Source organism: Mastigoproctus giganteus, chromosome 3, assembly GCF_048544385.1.
Source record: "Mastigoproctus giganteus isolate SK-2022 chromosome 3, ASM4854438v1, whole genome shotgun sequence".
NCBI lineage: Eukaryota > Metazoa > Arthropoda > Arachnida > Uropygi > Thelyphonidae > Mastigoproctus > Mastigoproctus giganteus.
Genome location: NC_143577.1, coordinates 189,794,570 through 189,818,446, shown reverse-complemented (window position 1 = coordinate 189,818,446; position 23,877 = coordinate 189,794,570). Strand labels below are relative to the sequence as shown.

Sequence of the window (23,877 nt, the reverse complement as noted above, 5' to 3'; positions counted from 1 at the left end):
CTCTATACTGTGATCGTGCTGTCAGTATGCAACAACCGATAGAGATTCCTCAGACAGAACAACAACCAGTATATACTTGGAACAGGATTCGTAGCTGCTTGTTTCTGTTGACAGAAAGGAAATCGCTATCATTTGACAGACTGTTTGCCGGACTGCACAATTCCTGTCACCCTCCGTTGGCATCTCACATCTACTGCGACCATACAACCGTGGCTGGATATTTTCCGTTTCTTGAACCATTCACACTCTTGACACTGTTATACGTAAACTCCCCCTGCCCCTACAGTGTATGATATTTGCACCAGCGGCGCATCTCTCGTCGACTGTTATGCCACATTCAAAGTCACACTGTGGTATTGACAAATTATAGAAATTAAAATGTTTTGCCCCACTTCTGACCATAATGTTCCAATTCAATGAATGTTGTTCATTGTGCCAGTATAGGCTCAGCCTGCACAACATACAATTGCTTGTAGAAAGAATAACACTGAATGGCGTAATATGGTCTAAGTCGCTGATGCACCTAAAACCCATTTAATGATTATTTGAAAGAAGTCATTAGGTCGTGGAAGGCTAACAATTCTACTAGTTATCTGATTGTTTTGTACTCCACCACTCTTTCTTTAAAGGAACCGTGAACTCTACTGACAATAAGGGCCTTTCCCTTATTCTGCTTACAATTCATAACAAAAATGTTAACTTAGGTTGAGTTAAGAGTGCTATACTCTTTAGGCAATCTATTTCGAAGTTATTCTTCTCAAACCACGCGTTTACAATATTTGCTTTGTCACATGGAGCTCTGTCATGTTGGAATATTTAAAGATCGCATCCATAAATCTCCACAGCGTACAATGCAGATAGGCAGATTTGTCCAGCACATCAAGGTTTAACGCAGAAGTCATGATCCCATACACTTTGAACAGCAAAATGTTTATCATAAAGCAGAGAATCATGGCTGCTAAGGAATGTCGATCACACTCAATATCATGACGCCTCCTCCCAAGTGTCAGGCTGAGAGGACATAGACGTCAATAATTTAAAGTTTTTTTGTTTTATTTTTCCCACAATTTTCAGATATCCATTAGAATAGGAGAGGGTGTCTCGTGATTTATATCTCTGCAGAACAGATTTCTATTGATCTAGAGTAGTGGCGGTTTGAGGTGTCTTGCACAAGGCTACTCATGGTGCATTTGTTCTTGTTATCAAAAGCTTGTGGGCTGCAGCTCTTCCACAGAATTTTACGGCATGCGACATTCCACATATCGCGGAAATAGAGATTTATCTGTAGCCCACTCACAACTCATATTCTCTTGGATAAAGTGGTGAGATGAGGTCGCCATCAGTTCAAATATCCTCGGACTCCTGTTTCCTTATTTCATACTATCTGCCTGATTTTTTAGACGACGTATGACATCTGGATTTCCGCTTCTTTGGTCCGTCTCCGATCGTTGAGGTAGGAATGTTTAATACCCACGTCAACAATCAATATAATGCATAACATTTTCATTACATGACATCTGAGCAATAGCATGGTTAACATTTTCTTTATGTGACATTCAACTATATTTCCCCGTAAAATGTTAGCTGTGTTTTGTGCAAACAGGTTTGAAATGCATTCCGAGATCACCAACTGATTTCCTTTATGCCTCAAAATATTTCCCCATTGGCTAGTCACAGACAATTTAATACCATTACTGGGAGCTATCCGTTGACTTTTTAAATGAACGTATACATATGTGTGTGTAATTACCATGGAAAAAAATTGAGAATGCCAGCAAGATAAAACAGGATAACCTGAAATTAAATTAGATTAACATAAAAATAATAATGATAATAACGATGGCATCTAAAGTAGTGATGGTAAAGCAGTGGCATCTAATGATAAAATTATTTAAACTTTCATTTGTAATGTGGCGTTAATGCTATTGCAATCAATTATACATTATACGCACACTAATACCAACAGTTGCTGATCTTCGCAACTCTGACCATCCTTCATCTCCTCCCGTCAGTATACTACAATCTCCTAAGCCCTCAGACCATACAAGGAAGTCAACTAAAGATGCCTCCGCCCAAACGGATGACTCTTCCAATCCGTCCCCCCTGTCTTCAACAGCCCCAAACAATGATTGCTCATTTGCTTCCTTGAAACAAATGCTGAGGAAGCAATTTAGAGAATATGAAGATATTAAAAAGCATCTTTTTCGAATAGAAGATCAGCAATGTAAATTCTACCACTTGCTTCTCGAACTCAAGGCTCTGATCGAAAGCCCTCCGGTGCCTCACCCTTCTGTTCATCAGGCTTCTGCAGTCCAGTCCTCAGTCCAGATGCTGAAGAATTTGTTCCAGAAAAAACGGCTGCGCCGTCCCAAAAATCGAGCTCTAGCTCTCTTTATCTCCGAGAACATAATCGTGCTTCCTCGCACGTGTTGACACAGGCAGACAACCGATATCCACCACTATTAGTGATCAACAGAAACCGAGCAATTTGTATGCGCACTGTCAAAATGATCGCTCTGAGCATTAACCCTGAAATACCTTCCCATAACAGCTTGCCTACAAACTCCCCAAATTTTAATTTTTCCCGCAGAAACAACAGATATGCAAGCATAATAGGAACAAGAATATGCAGTCTTGCATTAAAATTAGAAACAGAAATAGTTCGACGCTTAGAAGTAGTAACATTTTTGTTAGCAGGCTAGACCCTAATACTACCTCCGAGCAGATGGACAACCTGCTATTAGAGCTAGGATTCTAGGTAGAACTTTCAAAATAAAAACCAAACATCCCACATATTCATCATTTAGAACTGAGCTAAAGAATTGTGACTTACAACAATATCTGAATCCTGATATCTGGCCAAATGGTCTACTCGTCATGCCATTTTATGGAGCTGTTGGAGGATCGGTCAACAACTCTTATGAAAAGTTACCAATTAATTCTCAGTCTGCTGAAATCTCTGCATAGCTAGAGAATGATATTCCTGATTCTCATACTAATCCATCATTTAACCTGCCAACTAATACATCTGTTTGAAAACATCCTTCCAACACATATGTCCATCTCAGCATTTTCTTCAAAATGTAAGAAGCATAAAAAATAAACTGTCTACGCTTATTTCATTAATGGTTGAATAATCGCATGACATCATATGTTTAGTTGAAACGTGGAAGCAGGAATCTTTACAAGATGTTTTCCTACTGCCGAAGAATCTCAGCTACACGCCATAATTTTAAAATCCAATATTAAAGTTTTGAACACATACAACTCTAACACCTTTAACTTTGAGGGAATTTCCCTATTAATCCAAGTTAAGGATTCTCTGCTTCAAATTTATAATATTTATATTCCGCCTGGACCTATTGATGACATCATTAATGAAGTAATAACCTGGATCACTACTTTTCTTAAGCCTCAAACTAACATCATTATAATGGCGACTTTAACCTTCCCCTGCCCAAATATAATTTACAAATGAAGCTGCTATTCAACTCATTTTTCGTCCTAGGAGCTAAAAAAATTAACGTCCCTGTTACAAGAGGTGATCAAGCGCTTGATCTTGTATACCCTAACTTTCCACTGCATGAAAAACATAGCAGGAACATTACATTTAAATCTGACCACAAAAGTGTAGAACTGCAAGCAACAATTTGCTGCGGGAATCCTCGCCCCGATGATTATTATCATCGTCATTTCCTCTAAAAGATGATGTTCTTTTAGTGGAAATTACTAAAAGAATATTATCAATTAAATTCTTTCAGAAAGAAAAGTTTTTGCAGCTCTTAAAATACTACCCATGGGATTCTCTTAAAAATATTCCTATACCGCTACCTTTCTTCTTATAAAATGTCTGAATCAACTGAAAACAGAGTCGGCATCCAAACTTGTTAAAATATCATCTCACTCCAAACCTTGGTTCAAATTCCACCTGAAACCATACTTTAAAAATAAGAAAAAATGCCACAGATAGTGGAAGAAATACAGCACTTCATCAGGATACATAAAATATAAAAAGAGCAGAGCATTGTTTCAACTCAAAAAAATTCAGTCATACAAAAATTATGTTATGTCCATGCTAAAGCACAATAAAAGAGCACTTTCTATAAAAACAACCGCTACCTTACATCATGATCTAGTTTTTGAATGGGTAAGATGCAATATGAAAACAAGCAATTCTGACATTTGCACTGAAGGTATACAAAACAGATTTATAGCATTCAATTCTTATGAACAAGCAGACAACGTGCAACATGATGTGTCTCCTGGTCAAGCCCTGCTAATTAACCAACTTGTGAACAAGAATACAGTTCAGCGTGCAGTTAACCAAATATGCCCTGATAGTAGTGGAGGTCCTGACGGCATCTCTCGTTTTATTATTAGATTGTCCAGCGTATACATCATTGATTCGTTAGTGCATCTCCGATCCATTCCTTTCAAGACAGTGTAAAACTTTCAGGATTACGTTGATTCCTAAAAAAAGCTTGAAAAAATAACCATCCCGGCCATCGGCCAATTGCTGTTTTGTCAATAATTACTAAAATTATTGAAAAAATCATGCTACCATATCTTCAACATGCAATCTTCGCTAATGCACCTGTCAATATGCATTTTGGTCTTAGAGTGCACTCCACAACAGCAAGCCTAGCTGACACCATTGTTCGCATCCAAACTGCATTTCAAAATAAGGCACAATACGATGTATTTTATTTTGACATCAAAGGTGCTTTCGACAACATAGATCTCAAAAAAGCTTTTGAAATACTAAAAAATCATTTTCTCGTTGACACAATGATTATTTCCTATCTTCAATATAGCCTAAATCGCAGACTTCTCCTCTTCCCCACTAGTACTGTCGATATTCTCGTCACAACCTCAACAGGCATTCCCCAAGGAGCCGTTCTCTCCAGTACGATATTTTCAGCATCTCTTCAACCACTTTTACAAGAAAATCCAAATCTACTGGCATATGCCGATGACTTAAAGTCATTTATAATCTCCAAAACCAGTGATGATATTCGCAAAGTTATCAATGATGCGAATTCACAGATTGTGAAATCATCAAGTACCTGAAAGATCTCAATCTGAATATAAATGCAAGAAAATCAGCTCAAATTACTTATTCCCTTCAGAACCAACCCAACCACATAGAAATAAAAATTGGAGATGTCTCTATCCCAAATGTTTATGCTCAAAAATACCTTGGAGTTGTTTTTGATAAAAATCTCTCCTTTAATGTCCACTATTTATGTGTTGCTCAAAAGATTCAAAAAGCAAAATGGTTAATCAAACAAGAAACAGCAGCGATTCAAGACAGAAAAACAGTCATTAAGCATGTTCAAAGATGCATCTTTCCCATTCTGTCCTATGCTTCCGAAGTCTAGTCTGGTGCTCCTCAAGTAACCGTCAAGAAACTTCTTGCCCTAGAATACTGGGTTCTTAGATGGCTCAATAGTAAGCTTCATTTTCCCCATACAATATCCAGGCAACAGCTTTTTGAAAACCTAAAAAACAAAGCTTCTGCAACAGATAATCAGCGAGTCTGGAGTCATGCTTCTTGCAAGGTTAATCACTTCTGCCTGCGACGCACCAATTTTTCTTAGCCAATATAATAGCTGCCCCCAACAGGGAAAATTCAAGACACCAGCAATTCAAATCCAACCACTCCAGGCTCAAACAAATGAACAGAACGTTCCCCTATGCATCACTTCACCTCATAAATCATCACAACATTGATTGAAACAGGTTAATCAACTCTGAAGCCTACAGGAGTCAGACGTCCGATAAAATGAAGAAAAATAATCCAACCCAGTAATTGCAACTGAAAGCCAAATGTCCTGTTCTGCAATTTTTTTTTTTTTTTTAATTCGTAACTAAAATTCCTAGTCATTGTTAATGTCTATATGAAATCTGCTATGTACATATAGTCGATTATTTTATGTCATTTCCTTTGTATTATTACCTGCCCCTAGCCATGTGCTGTGATGGGCTTGCTGTATTTGCAATAAATGAATATTTATTTATTTAATAATACTGGGACATGATTTTATTTAAATTTTTGTGGGTGATTTTTATTTGTATGGATGCGTTTCAGGCATTATATACATAAACAGGTGGATACCCTGGGGAAAAATAAAACTACAGATTCTTTAGGGACTGAAGAATCGGGTAACTTGCCAGGTGATTCAACGATCGGAGATTCAGGACCAGAACAGAACAGTTCATATTGCTCCGGTTTAAGAGGTTTTAATTTTATTAGGAGATTTCTTTGTCAAGGAAACCGGTAACTTTTTTGTAATAAGAATAGGAATACTAGAATCAAGTGTCTCTACGAGGAGTAACAGTGAATGATATATTCAATCGATTGTAAGCTTTTAAGAGAGGAAAAGAGAGAATTGTTCCCCATGCATTAACTAATGGTAATAACCAACAGCCTGCGAACTAATTATTTCTTGAAACAACCGGAAAACGCTGGCAGTCTGTATGTATATGAGTTACCCTTGAGAAAACCCTTTATTGAACTTGAAAATGTTTGTTTGTGCTATGCTCTTTATGCCTTTTTACTTTATGCTATTTTACTATATGCTATTCATATGATTATAGATATACAAAACAACATAGCCTACTTGTATATTCTCTTCCATTTGGCCTTTATTAAAACCAATATTTCTCAATATGCGCAGACAAAACCGGCGCTGTTCCTGCCATTCAGATCCATTCAGATTGATTATATCTGTAAAAATAATAATAAATAAATAAATAAATAAATAATATTAAGATAGTCAGAGAGTTCCTCGAGAAACAGTAACAACAGACATAACAACAACTACCCTGATTGCGAGATGGAGCTCGCAATGAGGTTGAAATAATAGCAATAATAATAATAATAATAATGAGAAGAAACTATAGAAAATACATCGCCGAGGAGCCCGGAATGTCAGATGACACATGTCGACGAAGCCACCTGGCCTCAGAAACGATCACCATATCACCGCGCGATGCAAGGTGATCTTCCAGACTGAGTACACTCATAGACACGACCAGGTAGACAGGATAATACATCAGAAGCTAGCAAGGAAATACCAGTTGATCAAAGAAAGTGTACCGTATTACAAGTACGAACCCCATACAGTAATAGAGATCCCAACCCACAAGCTGTACTGGGACTGCACCATAATAACGGACAAGACAATCCCGCACAACAGCCGGACATAACCCTTGTCGACAAGAAGGTAAAGGCTACCTATCTGATTGACATGGCAGTGCCCAACACTGGCAACCTGTAGAAAAACCATGAGGAGAAAATGAGGAAGTACACGAACACGATCAAAGAGATGTGGCATATGCAACGAGTAACAACCATCCCGAACATCGTGTCAGCCACCGGTATAGTACCAAAGACCCTATATAACAGCCTAGCAGCAATAGGGTTCCCTACAAGGAACTCCAAAAAGTCGCAATCCTGAACACCTGTAGAATAGTCAAAGAGTTCCACGACCAATCGTAACACCAGACATAACAGCCACCCTGTGTACTTGGTAGCAGTAGTTATCACGGCTTTATGTGGATAGTTTAACTGTTGATAGTTTAACTGCTCAGGTTGCTGAAAATCTGAATAGGTATTTTGCATTTATATTCACATATGAGGAGTTCTTTCTGGAAGGGGATACCAGTAGTTTATCAAACTCTAACAGGGAGCTAAATGATTTTGTGATAATTGAGAGAAAAGTGGGAGAAGAGAATTAAAGCTGAACATACAGGTGCTTGGGGTGGATGGGATCTGTCATATTATATTACGGGAGGCAACAAAGGAGGCAAGCAGAGACTTAACCAAAATTATGAAAGCATCTTTGGATTCAGAGAAAGTCTTTGTGACCTGAAGATGTGCAAATGTGTCCTCAATTCACAAAGGGAGATCAAGGAAGAAGAAGAAGAATCTTTATTGCAATGCTTAGAATGATAATTTACATAATAGTAGTTGCAACAGCCCGTCACGGCGCAGTGGCCAGGGGTTAACCATGCACTACGGAAACATTATTGCGTTAATAAGCCAAAAAATACATAAATAAACAATAAATAAGTGAAATACAGTACGGAAAAATGGAGAAATGACTTGAGTATACTACACATATACGTAGAACATTAAGTGAGTGTATAAACCATTTGTTTAAAAAATACATACTCTAAGGATATACGTTGAGGTGCATAATTATATACATAGTTGATTAGATTAAGAGTATATATTGCTGAAGTCTCATATTATAATAGTAGTACTCTTGGCCACCCGACTGATTATTGTTTTCATATATAGTCGATCTTGCCAGAACTCGTTGAAGTCGACATCCTGGACTCGAGATAACATCTGCTGAGGAAGAAACCGGTCCGAGAAGCGAAGGCGTCTTTTCAGAGGGTCATGAGCTTGACTGTTGTGGCAAGCCTCCTTTCATTAAAGAGTCACGTGAGCCTTGGCATTTTAAGTGTTGGCCATAGCAGTGGTCCGGAGCTGGGGAGTCAGGCTAAGCATGTGGCATTCATACTTAAGAAACCAATACTCAGTTGAGAACACTGGTTTGGTGGTAAAGGGAGATGCAGATGCCCAAATCTCTGCAGCGTGACACAAGTAAGTAAACAGTGACACAAGTAATTACAGACCTGTTAGCTTAACTTCTGTTCCAAGGAAAATAATGAAGTCATTCTTTAAAGAAGTAATACAAGACCATCTAGACAGGAATGCAATTTACCTCATCACAACATGGATTCGTTAAGGGGAGATCATATTAAAAGACCTTTATATTATCGGCCTTCGAGGTCATCTCCCAACTTTTATTAATTCAGAGGAGGGAGTAAAGCAGGGATCGGTATTAAGTGTCACGCTTTTTGCCATTAGAATGAATTTCATCATAGAACAGCCTGCCTCCAGCTGTAAAATGTGCCTTCAATTTAATAATTTTAGCATATTCTCTCAATCCTGCAACATGAGGGTAACGAGAGACGACTGCAATATGCCATTCATCACGTGAAATCATGGAATAATGAGTTCAGGCTCTCCCCGCAAAAGACCGTTTGCGTAAATTTTTGTCCCAAGTGTAACTTTCACCCTTAATCTGAACTGAGACTTGGACAAAATTCTATTCCAATGGTACCTGAGACTACACTTTTCGGTCTTGTATTTGATAGAAATTTAACCTTTTTAGAACATATCCGTCAACTACTTTCGAAGTGCACGAGAGGATTGAATATCCTATTTGAAATCTCCTTTAATGTTTGGGGTGCCGATCGATGCAATTTTTTGAGCCTCTAACGTGAACCTGTACTGTCTATACTATATGACGAGTCCAAAGTATTCGCAGCTGCTAGACTCAACGTACTCCGATGGTTGGATCCCATCCAAGCAGGCGATTCGTAATTCTACTGGAACATTTCGAACATCTGCTGTTCATAGCCTCTATGTTGAAGCAAATGAACCATCGCTATCGCTTCGTCGGAAACAGTTGTCTTTACGGTGTGTTTTCAAATTGAAATCCCTTCTAGGCCATCCCACCTGTACTCCCGTTTTCGAACCACGCTGGAAAATCTGTGTAATACTCGCCAGACTGCCGATCGTCCATTCGGTATTCTTTTCCAACGGCTATACAAAGATTTGGGCATCTCGGTAGAAAGCGTTGCTCCATTGCCAAGACAAATCTCGTCCGCCCTTGTATGCTCGTGCCCCAGCCTGAAATTTCCCTCTTAACAGTTGGGAAAACAGAATTCTATCTGCTGTCTACCTGCAGCTGTTTTTAGCACACTGTTCTGACATTCTGACTTCGTACCAGGCTGCACAGATGGTTCGAAGTCAGAAGTGCCTGTGGGATCTGCAGCTGTCTTCCCAGACCCTACAATATCTGCACAGATCTTCCCCCCCTCCCGAATGCATCCGAATGTAACATATTCACTGAAGAGCTGCACGCAATTGAGCTAGTCTTGGATCACATATAAACCCACCATTACCAAAAATGTATTATATATACCGATTCTCTCAGTTCATTGCCTGGCTTGTCATCAGTAGGAGAGGGGGCACTTTGAACGAAACTGACCAGGGGGGGCGGTCTGTCAAGCCTCCCTTCCCCCACCCCGCCAACCCTCCCCTCTCCGAGCTTGCGGTCTGCCTCCCCCCTCCCTCCCCTACCCCCGAAACACTTTGAACAGAATTACACAGCGGGTGGTCTGGCGACTTCCCCCTCCCTCCCCCACCCCAAAACACTTTGAACAGATTTTGTCAGCAGGTGGTCCGTCGATCCCACCCCGCCACTAGGTGGCGCTGTCATCGAAACACTTTGAACAGAATTTCACAGCGGGTGGTCTGTCGACCCACCCCCGAAACACTTTGAACCGATTTTGGTTGCGACGGTCGCCGCTAGGTGGCACTGCCATAGAAACACTTAAGCTAGCTGACCAAGGGCAGTATTCCACCCTCCCCACCCCCACACACAGATGTTGAATCTTTGATTGTGATGACGTCATCAATCACGTGAATCCTTCCCATGATAATGTTATTTTTAGGCAATAAATTAATTAGTGTTATTTTGAATTGTTTTTACTTTAAAGTATTCATGAACAAATCAATGGTATTTTTAAAGTATTCATGACCAATATTTTTAACCAATGGTATTTTTTAAAGTATTCATGAACAAATCAATGGTATTATTTGAACATAATTAAAGTATTCATGACCAATATTTTTAACCAATGGTATTTTTTAAAGTATTCATGAAGAAATCAATGGTATTTTGTGATTTGAAAGTGATTTTCAATATAATTTTTAATGAAGACAGATTTTAACGGATGACCTTTTTTGTTTGGAATACTGAACTACAGTTGCTTTCGAATAGATTTGAATAAATTTGTACATGAACATCCTCGTGAATATTGTTGTTTGCCGTATAACGAACAGTGAAACTCATTCATGGCAAGATTTCACTGGTTCTCTTTATTTCGAACACAGTTATAATTTGATTAGTGTTATTACTTGAATGCAATTAATGTGTTTTTTCATAATTATAAAGTTCGAAATTAATTTAAAATGGTTGAAGTTTAAGGGGAAATTTAAAAAGTTAAAATAAATTTACCACAGGTTGTGTGAAAATTACAAGGTAAACATCGTAACTCCCAAGCTGTATAACATTCTTACTATTCTGGTTAAAATTCTAAAATCTTCATTGCAGACTGGGTTAAACGGGCTTTTATCGGAATTGTAAAGAGACCGCACAGGTCTTTACTAATAATAAAATCTCAATTCAGATTGCATACTGTTATGAGAACAATCCATTTTTTGTTTTCCCGTATGAAGTTTTCAAGCATAGTTCCAGAAAGTGTTCAGCATTTACAGTATGGAAAAAATTTTGAGCTCCACAAAAATAGACCGGCGATGCTAAGTTTAAGTACTTAGCAATTAAATTTAACTTATTTGCATAGTTTTCCACTCACCTAGTTTTATTAGAGTTCACATTTTGTCTTTCCAGTGAGCGAAACTTTTACACACACACACACATAGCTGAACGAGAATGGTTTCCATTTGAAATTGTATGTTACCCAGAGCCACAATCCAGAGACACGTTGTCTTCCTTTTGCTGCGAATATTTTATCAATTCAGGACGTTTCTTCTCCACTTTGATAACTACACCACAAGAATCTGAATGGAGGGTTGAAAAATTCACAAAACCAACACAAGCAATCCATTTGAAGATACAGAAATTGTAATGACACCAACCCCACGGCTAAAGGCAACTGAAATGCTATAATTATCATGTGAGAGTTTAACCAATCATAAACCAGCTTTGCACGATAACAAGCAAAAAATTAAGTGATATCCACAATATTTTTTCAAAAATGTTTCCAACATTTGTGCGAAACGTAATCTGTATACTGATATGTCCATAAGCCTGGAAAACGTAAAATAGGTAGAACTCTGAGAAAACCCCCCAAAACAGCAGTGTCATAAAATTCCGTTTATGTCATAATCCTTTGGTTTAATTCCAGGAACACAATTCCCAATTAAACAACATTTTTTACATAATTGTAATATGTCTCTGTAGCCAATAGAAAATACTGTAATTGCATGTCTATATGAACGCAATAATATTTATTGTGATCCTGCGATTGTGTTTTTCCCAAAACACAATCGTTAGTATGAACTTATTTTCACTCTCAATAATAGTACTAAGACACAGATAAAATTCGCAAAAGAATAAAAACTTATTTCTCTATCAATAATAATGTTAAGGAACCACAAAGATACAGATAAAAGTTACAAAAGAATATTCTATTTTATTCTTAAAAAAACTAAAGAAAGATACAAAATACTTACAACTAAAGATTCCCTAATCTAAATAAATCAAGCTACTGTAACCACCATCTGTTGTTAAAACATCGTTACTCCGATCGTGCCAGATGATGGGCACGGTGGAAGCACCGGACGTGGAAAAACCGCTCTCGTCAACGGCATAGGGATTCCGAGGACCACCAACATTTACATTGTCTTCTTCATACTCCCTGACAATAATTATGTCCGGTGAATGAACCTCACGATCAACGTATGCCGATCCTATTGACACTCCCGATGCCGACCGTGAGGAGTTGGATGCGGATATATCACCATCGTATGAAAGATGCAAACTTGCAGAGGTTGAAAATTTCATAGACACTTCCCATGAACAGAGGCTATCATCCAGCGATAGAGATGAATTGGTGTAATCGATACAGGACAGCCCCGTACTAATGGGAGTTGAGCTCCGTGTTTTTGGAAAATATGTCGAGGCATTCCAGTCAAAGACCTCATAACGGTTAGCAACGTCCGAAAGGTCTATGTCGTCGCAGGAATCCAAGGGAGTTGAACTCCGTATTTTCGGAAAATATGTCGAGGCGTTCCAGTCAAAGGTCTCACAACAGTCAGCAACTTCCAAAAGGTCTACGTCGTTGCAGGAAACCCACGGGTCACCACACTCTGAACTTTTATCATAACAGACACCTGACCCTGAACACATGCACAAACTGTAGCTACGCAACATTGTAAGGACGGAAAAAACGTGAGAGTAGCATGAAGAAATAAACACAAAACTAGCCCTTTTAAACTCAAACAGGTTCAAATGTTAACCCAATACAATCAGATTGGTAGGGAAAGCTGAAAATTTAACCAATGAGATGCGTTCATGAACGTGAGTACGCGCCCGCGTGTACGTACGTACCGGAATCATCGTATATAATACTGTTGCTAAAAACAACTTATTAGTTAACGTGCTCCTTTTTACATAATTTGTTAACACACATTTTGTTGGATCTGTGAACTGCAAAGATTTAGAACATATTTTTCTGATATTATTTTAAAACTTCATAAATGAACGTTCTGTTATGGTAATAGAAATGAGAAAATACAGATATATCCACCTAAAAATTAACAGATTTTATAATTTTCACAACCTATTTGTAGGTGTCAAATGTATATTTTAGCCGTTAGGGGATAGCACAGCTTGGAACTTCACAAAGTTTACGAAAGATAGCCTTTGTTTGTCCATAAGATCTTCACTGAAAATGGGAAAGTTTGAGAAAATCACATGTCACCTTTAGATATTTTGCATGTCCAACCGGAAAATTTGTCCCGTTATATTCGCTTTCGAGATAGAGAAATTGTCCTTAAACGATTTCGCCCACCTTTCAATGCAACCCTCAGGTTTTTTTATGCATCCCAACTCAAAAAATTACGCAAAACGACTGTAAAACGGTTCGCAACCGACTCGTTGGAATTATTGAAATTATGAAAAATAAATATCGTAAAGCTACATTGACTGGTAGTTTAAAATCAACACTTGTTGACAAGCTGATGGAGGGGAAAAAATAACTTTCAATCTCAGCAACTGCGAATGGATCCAAAACAGTTAAAAGCTGAGATTTTTAATAAATTTTCAGTTATCCATCAACATTTTGTAACCTTTTCAAAACAAACGTGAAAAAATCAACTTAAAATTCTTAATTTTAAGCATTTTCCGTGTACTATAAGATAAATTTGAACCTGAACAGCTCATTCAAATCATAAAAAACATCCCCAAATGGCGTAAAACTCAAACAAATACAGCCAAACCTCGGAAAATCTAACAAAAATTATGTAAAAAATCTTAATAAAATGTTTTTCAACATTTATTTAAGATTGAGACCCCCACCACCCACACAAGAGGATTACGGGGTCCCACCAGATTAAAGGCTCATGATTCAAAAATATATAGAGCGTCATCACCAACTCAAGGGGATTAATAATGATTATACCGTTCCTGGGTTTTTTTCTCAGAATTCCGATAAGCTTACACATTAACATGAAAAAACAACGGAAACTGTGTACAAGTAATTAATGGACCCTTTAAAATTAGTGAAAATGGTCAGAAAGAGAGAAAATAATCGGCTTTTTCCCATGTACCCAAGAGATGTGTTTGTGAGATTTTTAATTAAAAATTTGCTTACACATTACAACATTTTTGTTCTGTCAAAACATGAAATTCATTCATCACAGTAAAAATCAGGGTGGAAACACGCAAAACACTGTCAAGAGACAGAAATATAAGAAAATTAAGTAAAAATATCTTAACAATACAGCTTCAACATTTATTCAACCCTCAGACCCCAGCCACAACTTCACAGGTTCTTAAAAACCCTCCTCAAAACGATTATGGTGTTAAGACACGCCTAAGGTTAAAAAAATATTAACCGTTATCATTGAAATAATCACATTTTAGATCTTTTGTGTTTCCAGGAATTCCATTATCCCACAAAATTTTAGAAATTACACATTTGGAATCAAAGGAACATATTAGAAAAATAATAGGGTTTTTTCAAATAAAAAAGCGTTTTTTTTCTTATTTACAATCAAAAGTTGAAAATTTGCATGTGTGCGACATACAGACAAATAACTTTGCTGGTTTTTACCTAGCAAAACAGTAAAAAGATGATATTTTTAATAATAAAAAAGACTTTTCAAAGTACTCTGAACAGTTGAAATGTTAACAATTTTTGGATCTGTTGTTGCAGCAGAAACATGAATGTACACACACCACACTGTAAAATTAACAATGACAACAGAAACTATACTTTTATGAATCTATCGGCATAACAACTGATGAATTTTCATATGCACACACTCATACAAAAGATGAGCAAAAGTAATTTGAGACAAAAATCTTGATTTAACAAAGCTAGACAAAAAAACAACATACTAGATGAGGGCAAAACACCATACATGTGTTCATACAATTCTAAACTACCATATTTAAAGTGCATGTTATAATAAGAAAGACCAGCAGTGTGTTACAATAGGAAAACTCACCACAATTTTCCAGAAACATAAGTAATTTTGAATCTCAAAGCAATCATCCTTATTCATGTATCAGCAGATACCGTGTTTATTATATAATTCGTCATTTACCAATGTAACGCCATATTTGAAAAAGGAAAAATTCGAAGCAAACACATGAAAATTTAAGATAATTTTAACTGGAAGCGTATACATTTGAATCGTCACACATTTAATTTCATTATTTCGACTGAAAATAGCCGATTTCTGCCGAAGGCAATTAGGCTAACACACGCTGTGCATGCTCTTTTCACATTCACGTTGAACCAAAATAAACCTGAAAAATAAAAAAAAACAGCTGCAGATCACCGGCTATTTTACACACGCTAAGACCGAACAACACCATCCTAAGTCAAAGATGGGGTGCATAAGGAACAAACTTAAAACGGGAAAATTACACCCACTAACAATGCTCCTTTGCGACAAGCTTAAGAATTTTCATTTAACCCTGATCACTGTGGGACCACAAAATAGCTTTTTTATTAAATAAAATAAAATAGCTCGTTTTCGACGAGCTATTTTGTGGTCCCACAGTGATCAGGGTTAAATGAAAATTCTTAAGCTTGTCGCAAAGGAGCATTGTTAGTGGGTGTAATTTTCCCGTTTTAAGTTTGTTCCTTATGCACCCCATCTTTGACTTAGGATGGTGTTGTTCGGTCTTAGCGTGTGTAAAATAGCCGGTGATCTGCAGCTGTTTTTTTTTATTTTTCAGGTTTATTTTGGTTCAACGTGAATGTGAAAAGAGCATGCACAGCGTGTGTTAGCCTAATTGCCTTCGGCAGAAATCGGCTATTTTCAGTCGAAATAATGAAATTAAATGTGTGACGATTCAAATGTATACGCTTCCAGTTAAAATTATCTTAAATTTTCATGTGTTTGCTTCGAATTTTTCCTTTTTCAAATATGGCGTTACATTGGTAAATGACGAATTATATAATAAACACGGTATCTGCTGATACATGAATAAGGATGATTGCTTTGAGATTCAAAATTACTTATGTTTCTGGAAAATTGTGGTGAGTTTTCCTATTGTAACACACTGCTGGTCTTTCTTATTATAACATGCACTTTAAATATGGTAGTTTAGAATTGTATGAACACATGTATGGTGTTTTGCCCTCATCTAGTATGTTGTTTTTTTGTCTAGCTTTGTTAAATCAAGATTTTTGTCTCAAATTACTTTTGCTCATCTTTTGTATGAGTGTGTGCATATGAAAATTCATCAGTTGTTATGCCGATAGATTCATAAAAGTATAGTTTCTGTTGTCATTGTTAATTTTACAGTGTGGTGTGTGTACATTCATGTTTCTGCTGCAACAACAGATCCAAAAATTGTTAACATTTCAACTGTTCAGAGTACTTTGAAAAGTCTTTTTTATTATTAAAAATATCATCTTTTTACTGTTTTGGTAGGTAAAAACCAGCAAAGTTATTTGTCTGTATGTCGCACACATGCAAATTTTCAACTTTTGATTGTAAATAAGAAAAAAAACGCTTTTTTATTTGAAAAAACCCTATTATTTTTCTAATATGTTCCTTTGATTCCAAATGTGTAATTTCTAAAATTTTGTGGGATGATGGAATTCCTGGAAACACAAAAGATCTAAAATGTGATTATTTCAATGATAACGGTTAATATTTTTTTAACCTTAGGCGTGTCTTAACACCATAATCGTTTTGAGGAGGGTTTTTAAGAACCTGTGAAGTTGTGGCTGGGGTCTGAGGGTTGAATAAATGTTGAAGCTGTATTGTTAAGATATTTTTACTTAATTTTCTTATATTTCTGTCTCTTGACAGTGTTTTGCGTGTTTCCACCCTGATTTTTACTGTGATGAATGAATTTCATGTTTTGACAGAACAAAAATGTTGTAATGTGTAAGCAAATTTTTAATTAAAAATCTCACAAACACATCTCTTGGGTACATGGGAAAAAGCCGATTATTTTCTCTCTTTCTGACCATTTTCACTAATTTTAAAGGGTCCATTAATTACTTGTACACAGTTTCCGTTGTTTTTTCATGTTAATGTGTAAGCTTATCGGAATTCTGAGAAAAAAACCCAGGAACGGTATAATCATTATTAATCCCCTTGAGTTGGTGATGACGCTCTATATATTTTTGAATCATGAGCCTTTAATCTGGTGGGACACCGTAATCCTCTTGTGTGGGTGGTGGGGGTCTCAATCTTAAATAAATGTTGAAAAACATTTTATTAAGATTTTTTACATAATTTTTGTTAGATTTTCCGAGGTTTGGCTGTATTTGTTTGAGTTTTACGCCATTTGGGGATGTTTTTTATGATTTGAATGAGCTGTTCAGGTTCAAATTTATCTTATAGTACACGGAAAATGCTTAAAATTAAGAATTTTAAGTTGATTTTTTCACGTTTGTTTTGAAAAGGTTACAAAATGTTGATGGATAACTGAAAATTTATTAAAAATCTCAGCTTTTAACTGTTTTGGATCCATTCGCAGTTGCTGAGATTGAAAGTTATTTTTTCCCCTCCATCAGCTTGTCAACAAGTGTTGATTTTAAACTACCAGTCAATGTAGCTTTACGATATTTATTTTTCATAATTTCAATAATTCCAACGAGTCGGTTGCGAACCGTTTTACAGTCGTTTTGCGTAATTTTTTGAGTTGGGATGCATAAAAAAACCTGAGGGTTGCATTGAAAGGTGGGCGAAATCGTTTAAGGACAATTTCTCTATCTCGAAAGCGAATATAACGGGACAAATTTTCCGGTTGGACATGCAAAATATCTAAAGGTGACATGTGATTTTCTCAAACTTTCCCATTTTCAGTGAAGATCTTATGGACAAACAAAGGCTATCTTTCGTAAACTTTGTGAAGTTCCAAGCTGTGCTATCCCCTAACGGCTAAAATATACATTTGACACCTACAAATAGGTTGTGAAAATTATAAAATCTGTTAATTTTTAGGTGGATATATCTGTATTTTCTCATTTCTATTACCATAACAGAACGTTCATTTATGAAGTTTTAAAATAATATCAGAAAAATATGTTCTAAATCTTTGCAGTTCACAGATCCAACAAAATGTGTGTTAACAAATTATGTAAAAAGGAGCACGTTAACTAATAAGTTGTTTTTAGCAACAGTATTATATACGATGATTCCGGTACGTACGTACACGCGGGCGCGTACTCACGTTCATGAACGCATCTCATTGGTTAAATTTTCAGCTTTCCCTACCAATCTGATTGTATTGGGTTAACATTTGAACCTGTTTGAGTTTAAAAGGGCTAGTTTTGTGTTTATTTCTTCATGCTACTCTCACGTTTTTTCCGTCCTTACAATGTTGCGTAGCTACAGTTTGTGCATGTGTTCAGGGTCAGGTGTCTGTTATGATAAAAGTTCAGAGTGTGGTGACCCGTGGGTTTCCTGCAACGACGTAGACCTTTTGGAAGTTGCTGACTGTTGTGAGACCTTTGACTGGAACGCCTCGACATATTTTCCGAAAATACGGAGTTCAACTCCCTTGGATTCCTGCGACGACATAGACCTTTCGGACGTTGCTAACCGTTATGAGGTCTTTGACTGGAATGCCTCGACATATTTTCCAAAAACACGGAGCTCAACTCCCATTAGTACGGGGCTGTCCTGTATCGATTACACCAATTCATCTCTATCGCTGGATGATAGCCTCTGTTCATGGGAAGTGTCTATGAAATTTTCAACCTCTGCAAGTTTGCATCTTTCATACGATGGTGATATATCCGCATCCAACTCCTCACGGTCGGCATCGGGAGTGTCAATAGGATCGGCATACGTTGATCGTGAGGTTCATTCACCGGACATAATTATTGTCAGGGAGTATGAAGAAGACAATGTAAATGTTGGTGGTCCTCGGAATCCCTATGCCGTTGACGAGAGCGGTTTTTCCACGTCCGGTGCTTCCACCGTGCCCATCATCTGGCACGATCGGAGTAACGATGTTTTAACAACAGATGGTGGTTACAGTAGCTTGATTTATTTAGATTAGGGAATCTTTAGTTGTAAGTATTTTGTATCTTTCTTTAGTTTTTTTAAGAATAAAATAGAATATTCTTTTGTAACTTTTATCTGTATCTTTGTGGTTCCTTAACATTATTATTGATAGAGAAATAAGTTTTTATTCTTTTGCGAATTTTATCTGTGTCTTAGTACTATTATTGAGAGTGAAAATAAGTTCATACTAACGATTGTGTTTTGGGAAAAACACAATCGCAGGATCACAATAAATATTATTGCGTTCATATAGACATGCAATTACAGTATTTTCTATTGGCTACAGAGACATATTACAATTATGTAAAAAATGTTGTTTAATTGGGAATTGTGTTCCTGGAATTAAACCAAAGGATTATGACATAAACGGAATTTTATGACACTGCTGTTTTGGGGGGTTTTCTCAGAGTTCTACCTATTTTACGTTTTCCAGGCTTATGGACATATCAGTATACAGATTACGTTTCGCACAAATGTTGGAAACATTTTTGAAAAAATATTGTGGATATCACTTAATTTTTTGCTTGTTATCGTGCAAAGCTGGTTTATGATTGGTTAAACTCTCACATGATAATTATAGCATTTCAGTTGCCTTTAGCCGTGGGGTTGGTGTCATTACAATTTCTGTATCTTCAAATGGATTGCTTGTGTTGGTTTTGTGAATTTTTCAACCCTCCATTCAGATTCTTGTGGTGTAGTTATCAAAGTGGAGAAGAAACGTCCTGAATTGATAAAATATTCGCAGCAAAAGGAAGACAACGTGTCTCTGGATTGTGGCTCTGGGTAACATACAATTTCAAATGGAAACCATTCTCGTTCAGCTATGTGTGTGTGTGTGTAAAAGTTTCGCTCACTGGAAAGACAAAATGTGAACTCTAATAAAACTAGGTGAGTGGAAAACTATGCAAATAAGTTAAATTTAATTGCTAAGTACTTAAACTTAGCATCGCCGGTCTATTTTTGTGGAGCTCAAAATTTTTTCCATACTGTAAATGCTGAACACTTTCTGGAACTATGCTTGAAAACTTCATACGGGAAAACAAAAAATGGATTGTTCTCATAACAGTATGCAATCTGAATTGAGATTTTATTATTAGTAAAGACCTGTGCGGTCTCTTTACAATTCCGATAAAAGCCCGTTTAACCCAGTCTGCAATGAAGATTTTAGAATTTTAACCAGAATAGTAAGAATGTTATACAGCTTGGGAGTTACGATGTTTACCTTGTAATTTTCACACAACCTGTGGTAAATTTATTTTAACTTTTTAAATTTCCCCTTAAACTTCAACCATTTTAAATTAATTTCGAACTTTATAATTATGAAAAAACACATTAATTGCATTCAAGTAATAACACTAATCAAATTATAACTGTGTTCGAAATAAAGAGAACCAGTGAAATCTTGCCATGAATGAGTTTCACTGTTCGTTATACGGCAAACAACAATATTCACGAGGATGTTCATGTACAAATTTATTCAAATCTATTCGAAAGCAACTGTAGTTCAGTATTCCAAACAAAAAAGGTCATCCGTTAAAATCTGTCTTCATTAAAAATTATATTGAAAATCACTTTCAAATCACAAAATACCATTGATTTCTTCATGAATACTTTAAAAAATACCATTGGTTAAAAATATTGGTCATGAATACTTTAATTATGTTCAAATAATACCATTGATTTGTTCATGAATACTTTAAAAAATACCATTGGTTAAAAATATTGGTCATGAATACTTTAAAAATACCATTGATTTGTTCATGAATACTTTAAAGTAAAAACAATTCAAAATAACACTAATTAATTTATTGCCTAAAAATAACATTATCATGGGAAGGATTCACGTGATTGATGACGTCATCACAATCAAAGATTCAACATCTGTGTGTGGGGGTGGGGAGGGTGGAATACTGCCCTTGGTCAGCTAGCTTAAGTGTTTCTATGGCAGTGCCACCTAGCGGCGACCGTCGCAACCAAAATCGGTTCAAAGTGTTTCGGGGGTGGGTCGACAGACCACCCGCTGTGAAATTCTGTTCAAAGTGTTTCGATGACAGCGCCACCTAGTGGCGGGGTGGGATCGACGGACCACCTGCTGACAAAATCTGTTCAAAGTGTTTTGGGGTGGGGGAGGGAGGGGGAAGTCGCCAGACCACCCGCTGTGTAATTCTGTTCAAAGTGTTTCGGGGGTAGGGGAGGGAGGGGGGAGGCAGACCGCAAGCTCGGAGAGGGGAGGGTTGGCGGGGTGGGGGAAGGGAGGCTTGACAGACCGCCCCCCCTGGTCAGTTTCGTTCAAAGTGCCCCCTCTCCTACTGTCATCGATGACGGTTTTAATCCCCATCCAGTCCTGTCCCTGGAACATCAGAAGCTAGCTTTCTTTCTCAATATGAATTCGATGTTCATTTCTGTCGTATTCTTAGCCACATTGGGATAATGGGAATTGATTTGGCAGACGCCACAGCCAAATCAGTGACCCTTTATAACTCGTGCCTGTACAGACTATAAACAAGTAATACGAAAGAAATTGCTCTCCCAGTGGCAACATTCATGGCAGAGCCGGAACTAGGTTGGAGCGAGCGGGTCGCCAGCCACAGGTGCAACATTTTAAGGGCACATTTGATCAGTTATATATTTTAAAATTGCTTCATTTTTGATTTAATTACAGTCTGACCTATGTTTAACGAATTTCTTTATTGCGAATTTTTTGAATTCCTTTCGGTAATTACATTTAAAAGTTTTTGTAGAATGAAGAAAATTTCAATATAACGACGGATTACGAGAGACTTAACTTTGTATGCTTTGTTTCCACCTCTACCCTTTAAGCAATTTAAGCCATTCCACAGGTTAAGTGGAACATAAAACTTATGCAGCCACCTATCCCACATAACGAGAATTCATGCTAGTCAACTGTTTTCTATAGCCATTCAAAAGATGAAGGTTTATTCCGACACGGGAATACACCTTCATCTTTTGAATTTTCCTTTACTTGAACTTTCCTTTAGTTGAACTGTAACTATATATTTTATTTTATAGGATATAACGTTATATGTAATTATTAGTTATTTAAACTATATGTTTTAGAATTCGATTTTTGTCTCATTTTCAAAATGAGTTTAGACATAGCAATCAAACTGGGAGGGCATAGTTCTCCTTGTTAATTTTTTTTTTTGAGTAAAAAGTTCTTGTTTTTTGAACAGAACATTTTCCTTGTTAAAATACTTTTTTATACTACAAAAATGCAGATTGTGAGCAAACTGCTATTTAAAATAATGTGTTATCGAGTTTGTCTTTTTTTTTTTTTATTTCAATTTGTACATATGCCTGAATTAAATTTTTTTTTTTTAAATTCTGTTCAAGAAACAGCAGTTTTAAAAATTGTTTCATTCTAGTCTACATGTCTACAATGCAAGATGTTATTTATTTGGCTGTGCTCCAAATTTAATTAAACTAAAATATTATAAGTAAGAATAAGTGGAGCAAAATTTCGAAAGAAGAATTGAGGACGGAAGAAGAAAAGAAAAGATAATTTGAAAAGTATCTTTTCTTTATCTAATAATCTAATAATTCTGAAAATAACCAAAAAACTGAGTCAGAGTATGAGTCCCCTCAGATTATAAAATATGAAAATAATAATCATATCATACTGAATCCCGAATCTTGGCTATCGAATATTTCGTTATTCTTTATGCGAGTACGGTCGTCGATTTTCTATTTTCAATAGAAAAAAAAAAAAAAAAAAAAAAATTCAATGGTTTAAAAAAAAAAATTGCTAATGGTGAATTTTAGACATAAATTGGCTGATTTACTCCAAAGAAACTAAATTTTGTATTGTTTTTCCTGCATTTTATTTGCAACTAATAAAAATATTGGCAATGTGCCTTCATTATTCAATTCACAGAAAGCCTTTTCCTCTTGAAAACCCTTATATAGATGTATTCTAAATTACGAAAATTCGTTAAAACACCATGAACACTTTCTAAAATGGAAATCAATGGAAAAGAGTCTAAAAAATTCTAAACTTATTGATGCTCTACAAAAAGCAATTTTAACAGAGAAAGAAAAATGGAGAAGAATTTTAAAAATTATTCTAGATAATATTATTTTGTGAAAAAAATAGTCTTGTATTAAGAGGCTCAAATGAGGTATTTGGGAATCCGAAAGCTGGAATATCATTGAACGTATAAGCCATTATAATAAGGAACTAGCAGAAAAAAATTCAGATCATCATAAAGGAACTGTGAATTATATATCGCATAAAATTTAAGAATAATTTATATGATTAATTGGAAATGAAATTCGGGCCAGTATTATTTCAAAAAAAAAAAAAAAAAATGAAGCTAAGTACTGTACTTCTTCTTGTTAATTGATTTCACACCCGATTTATCACATCATAACCAAATGTCCTAAATAACTAGATATGTGCAAATTATTGACGGAATAATATCAATAGAAGAGAGTTTCACTGATTTTATAGAAAGTGAAGAAAAGGCTGCCATTGGATT

At 36.3% G+C, this 23,877-nt stretch overlaps 1 protein-coding gene across 1 annotated transcript in view; it reads right to left on the bottom strand.

The window, feature by feature from the left end:
• Positions 1–23,877, bottom strand: part of LOC150088498 (cytochrome P450 2C21-like) — an 88,981-nt gene that overhangs the window by 27,296 nt on the left and 37,808 nt on the right. Inside the window, exon 4 of the mRNA XM_090370193.1 lies at positions 6,624–6,730. Coding sequence (XP_090226319.1) covers positions 6,624–6,730 — 107 coding nt within the window. The remainder of the gene's footprint in view (positions 1–6,623; positions 6,731–23,877) is intronic.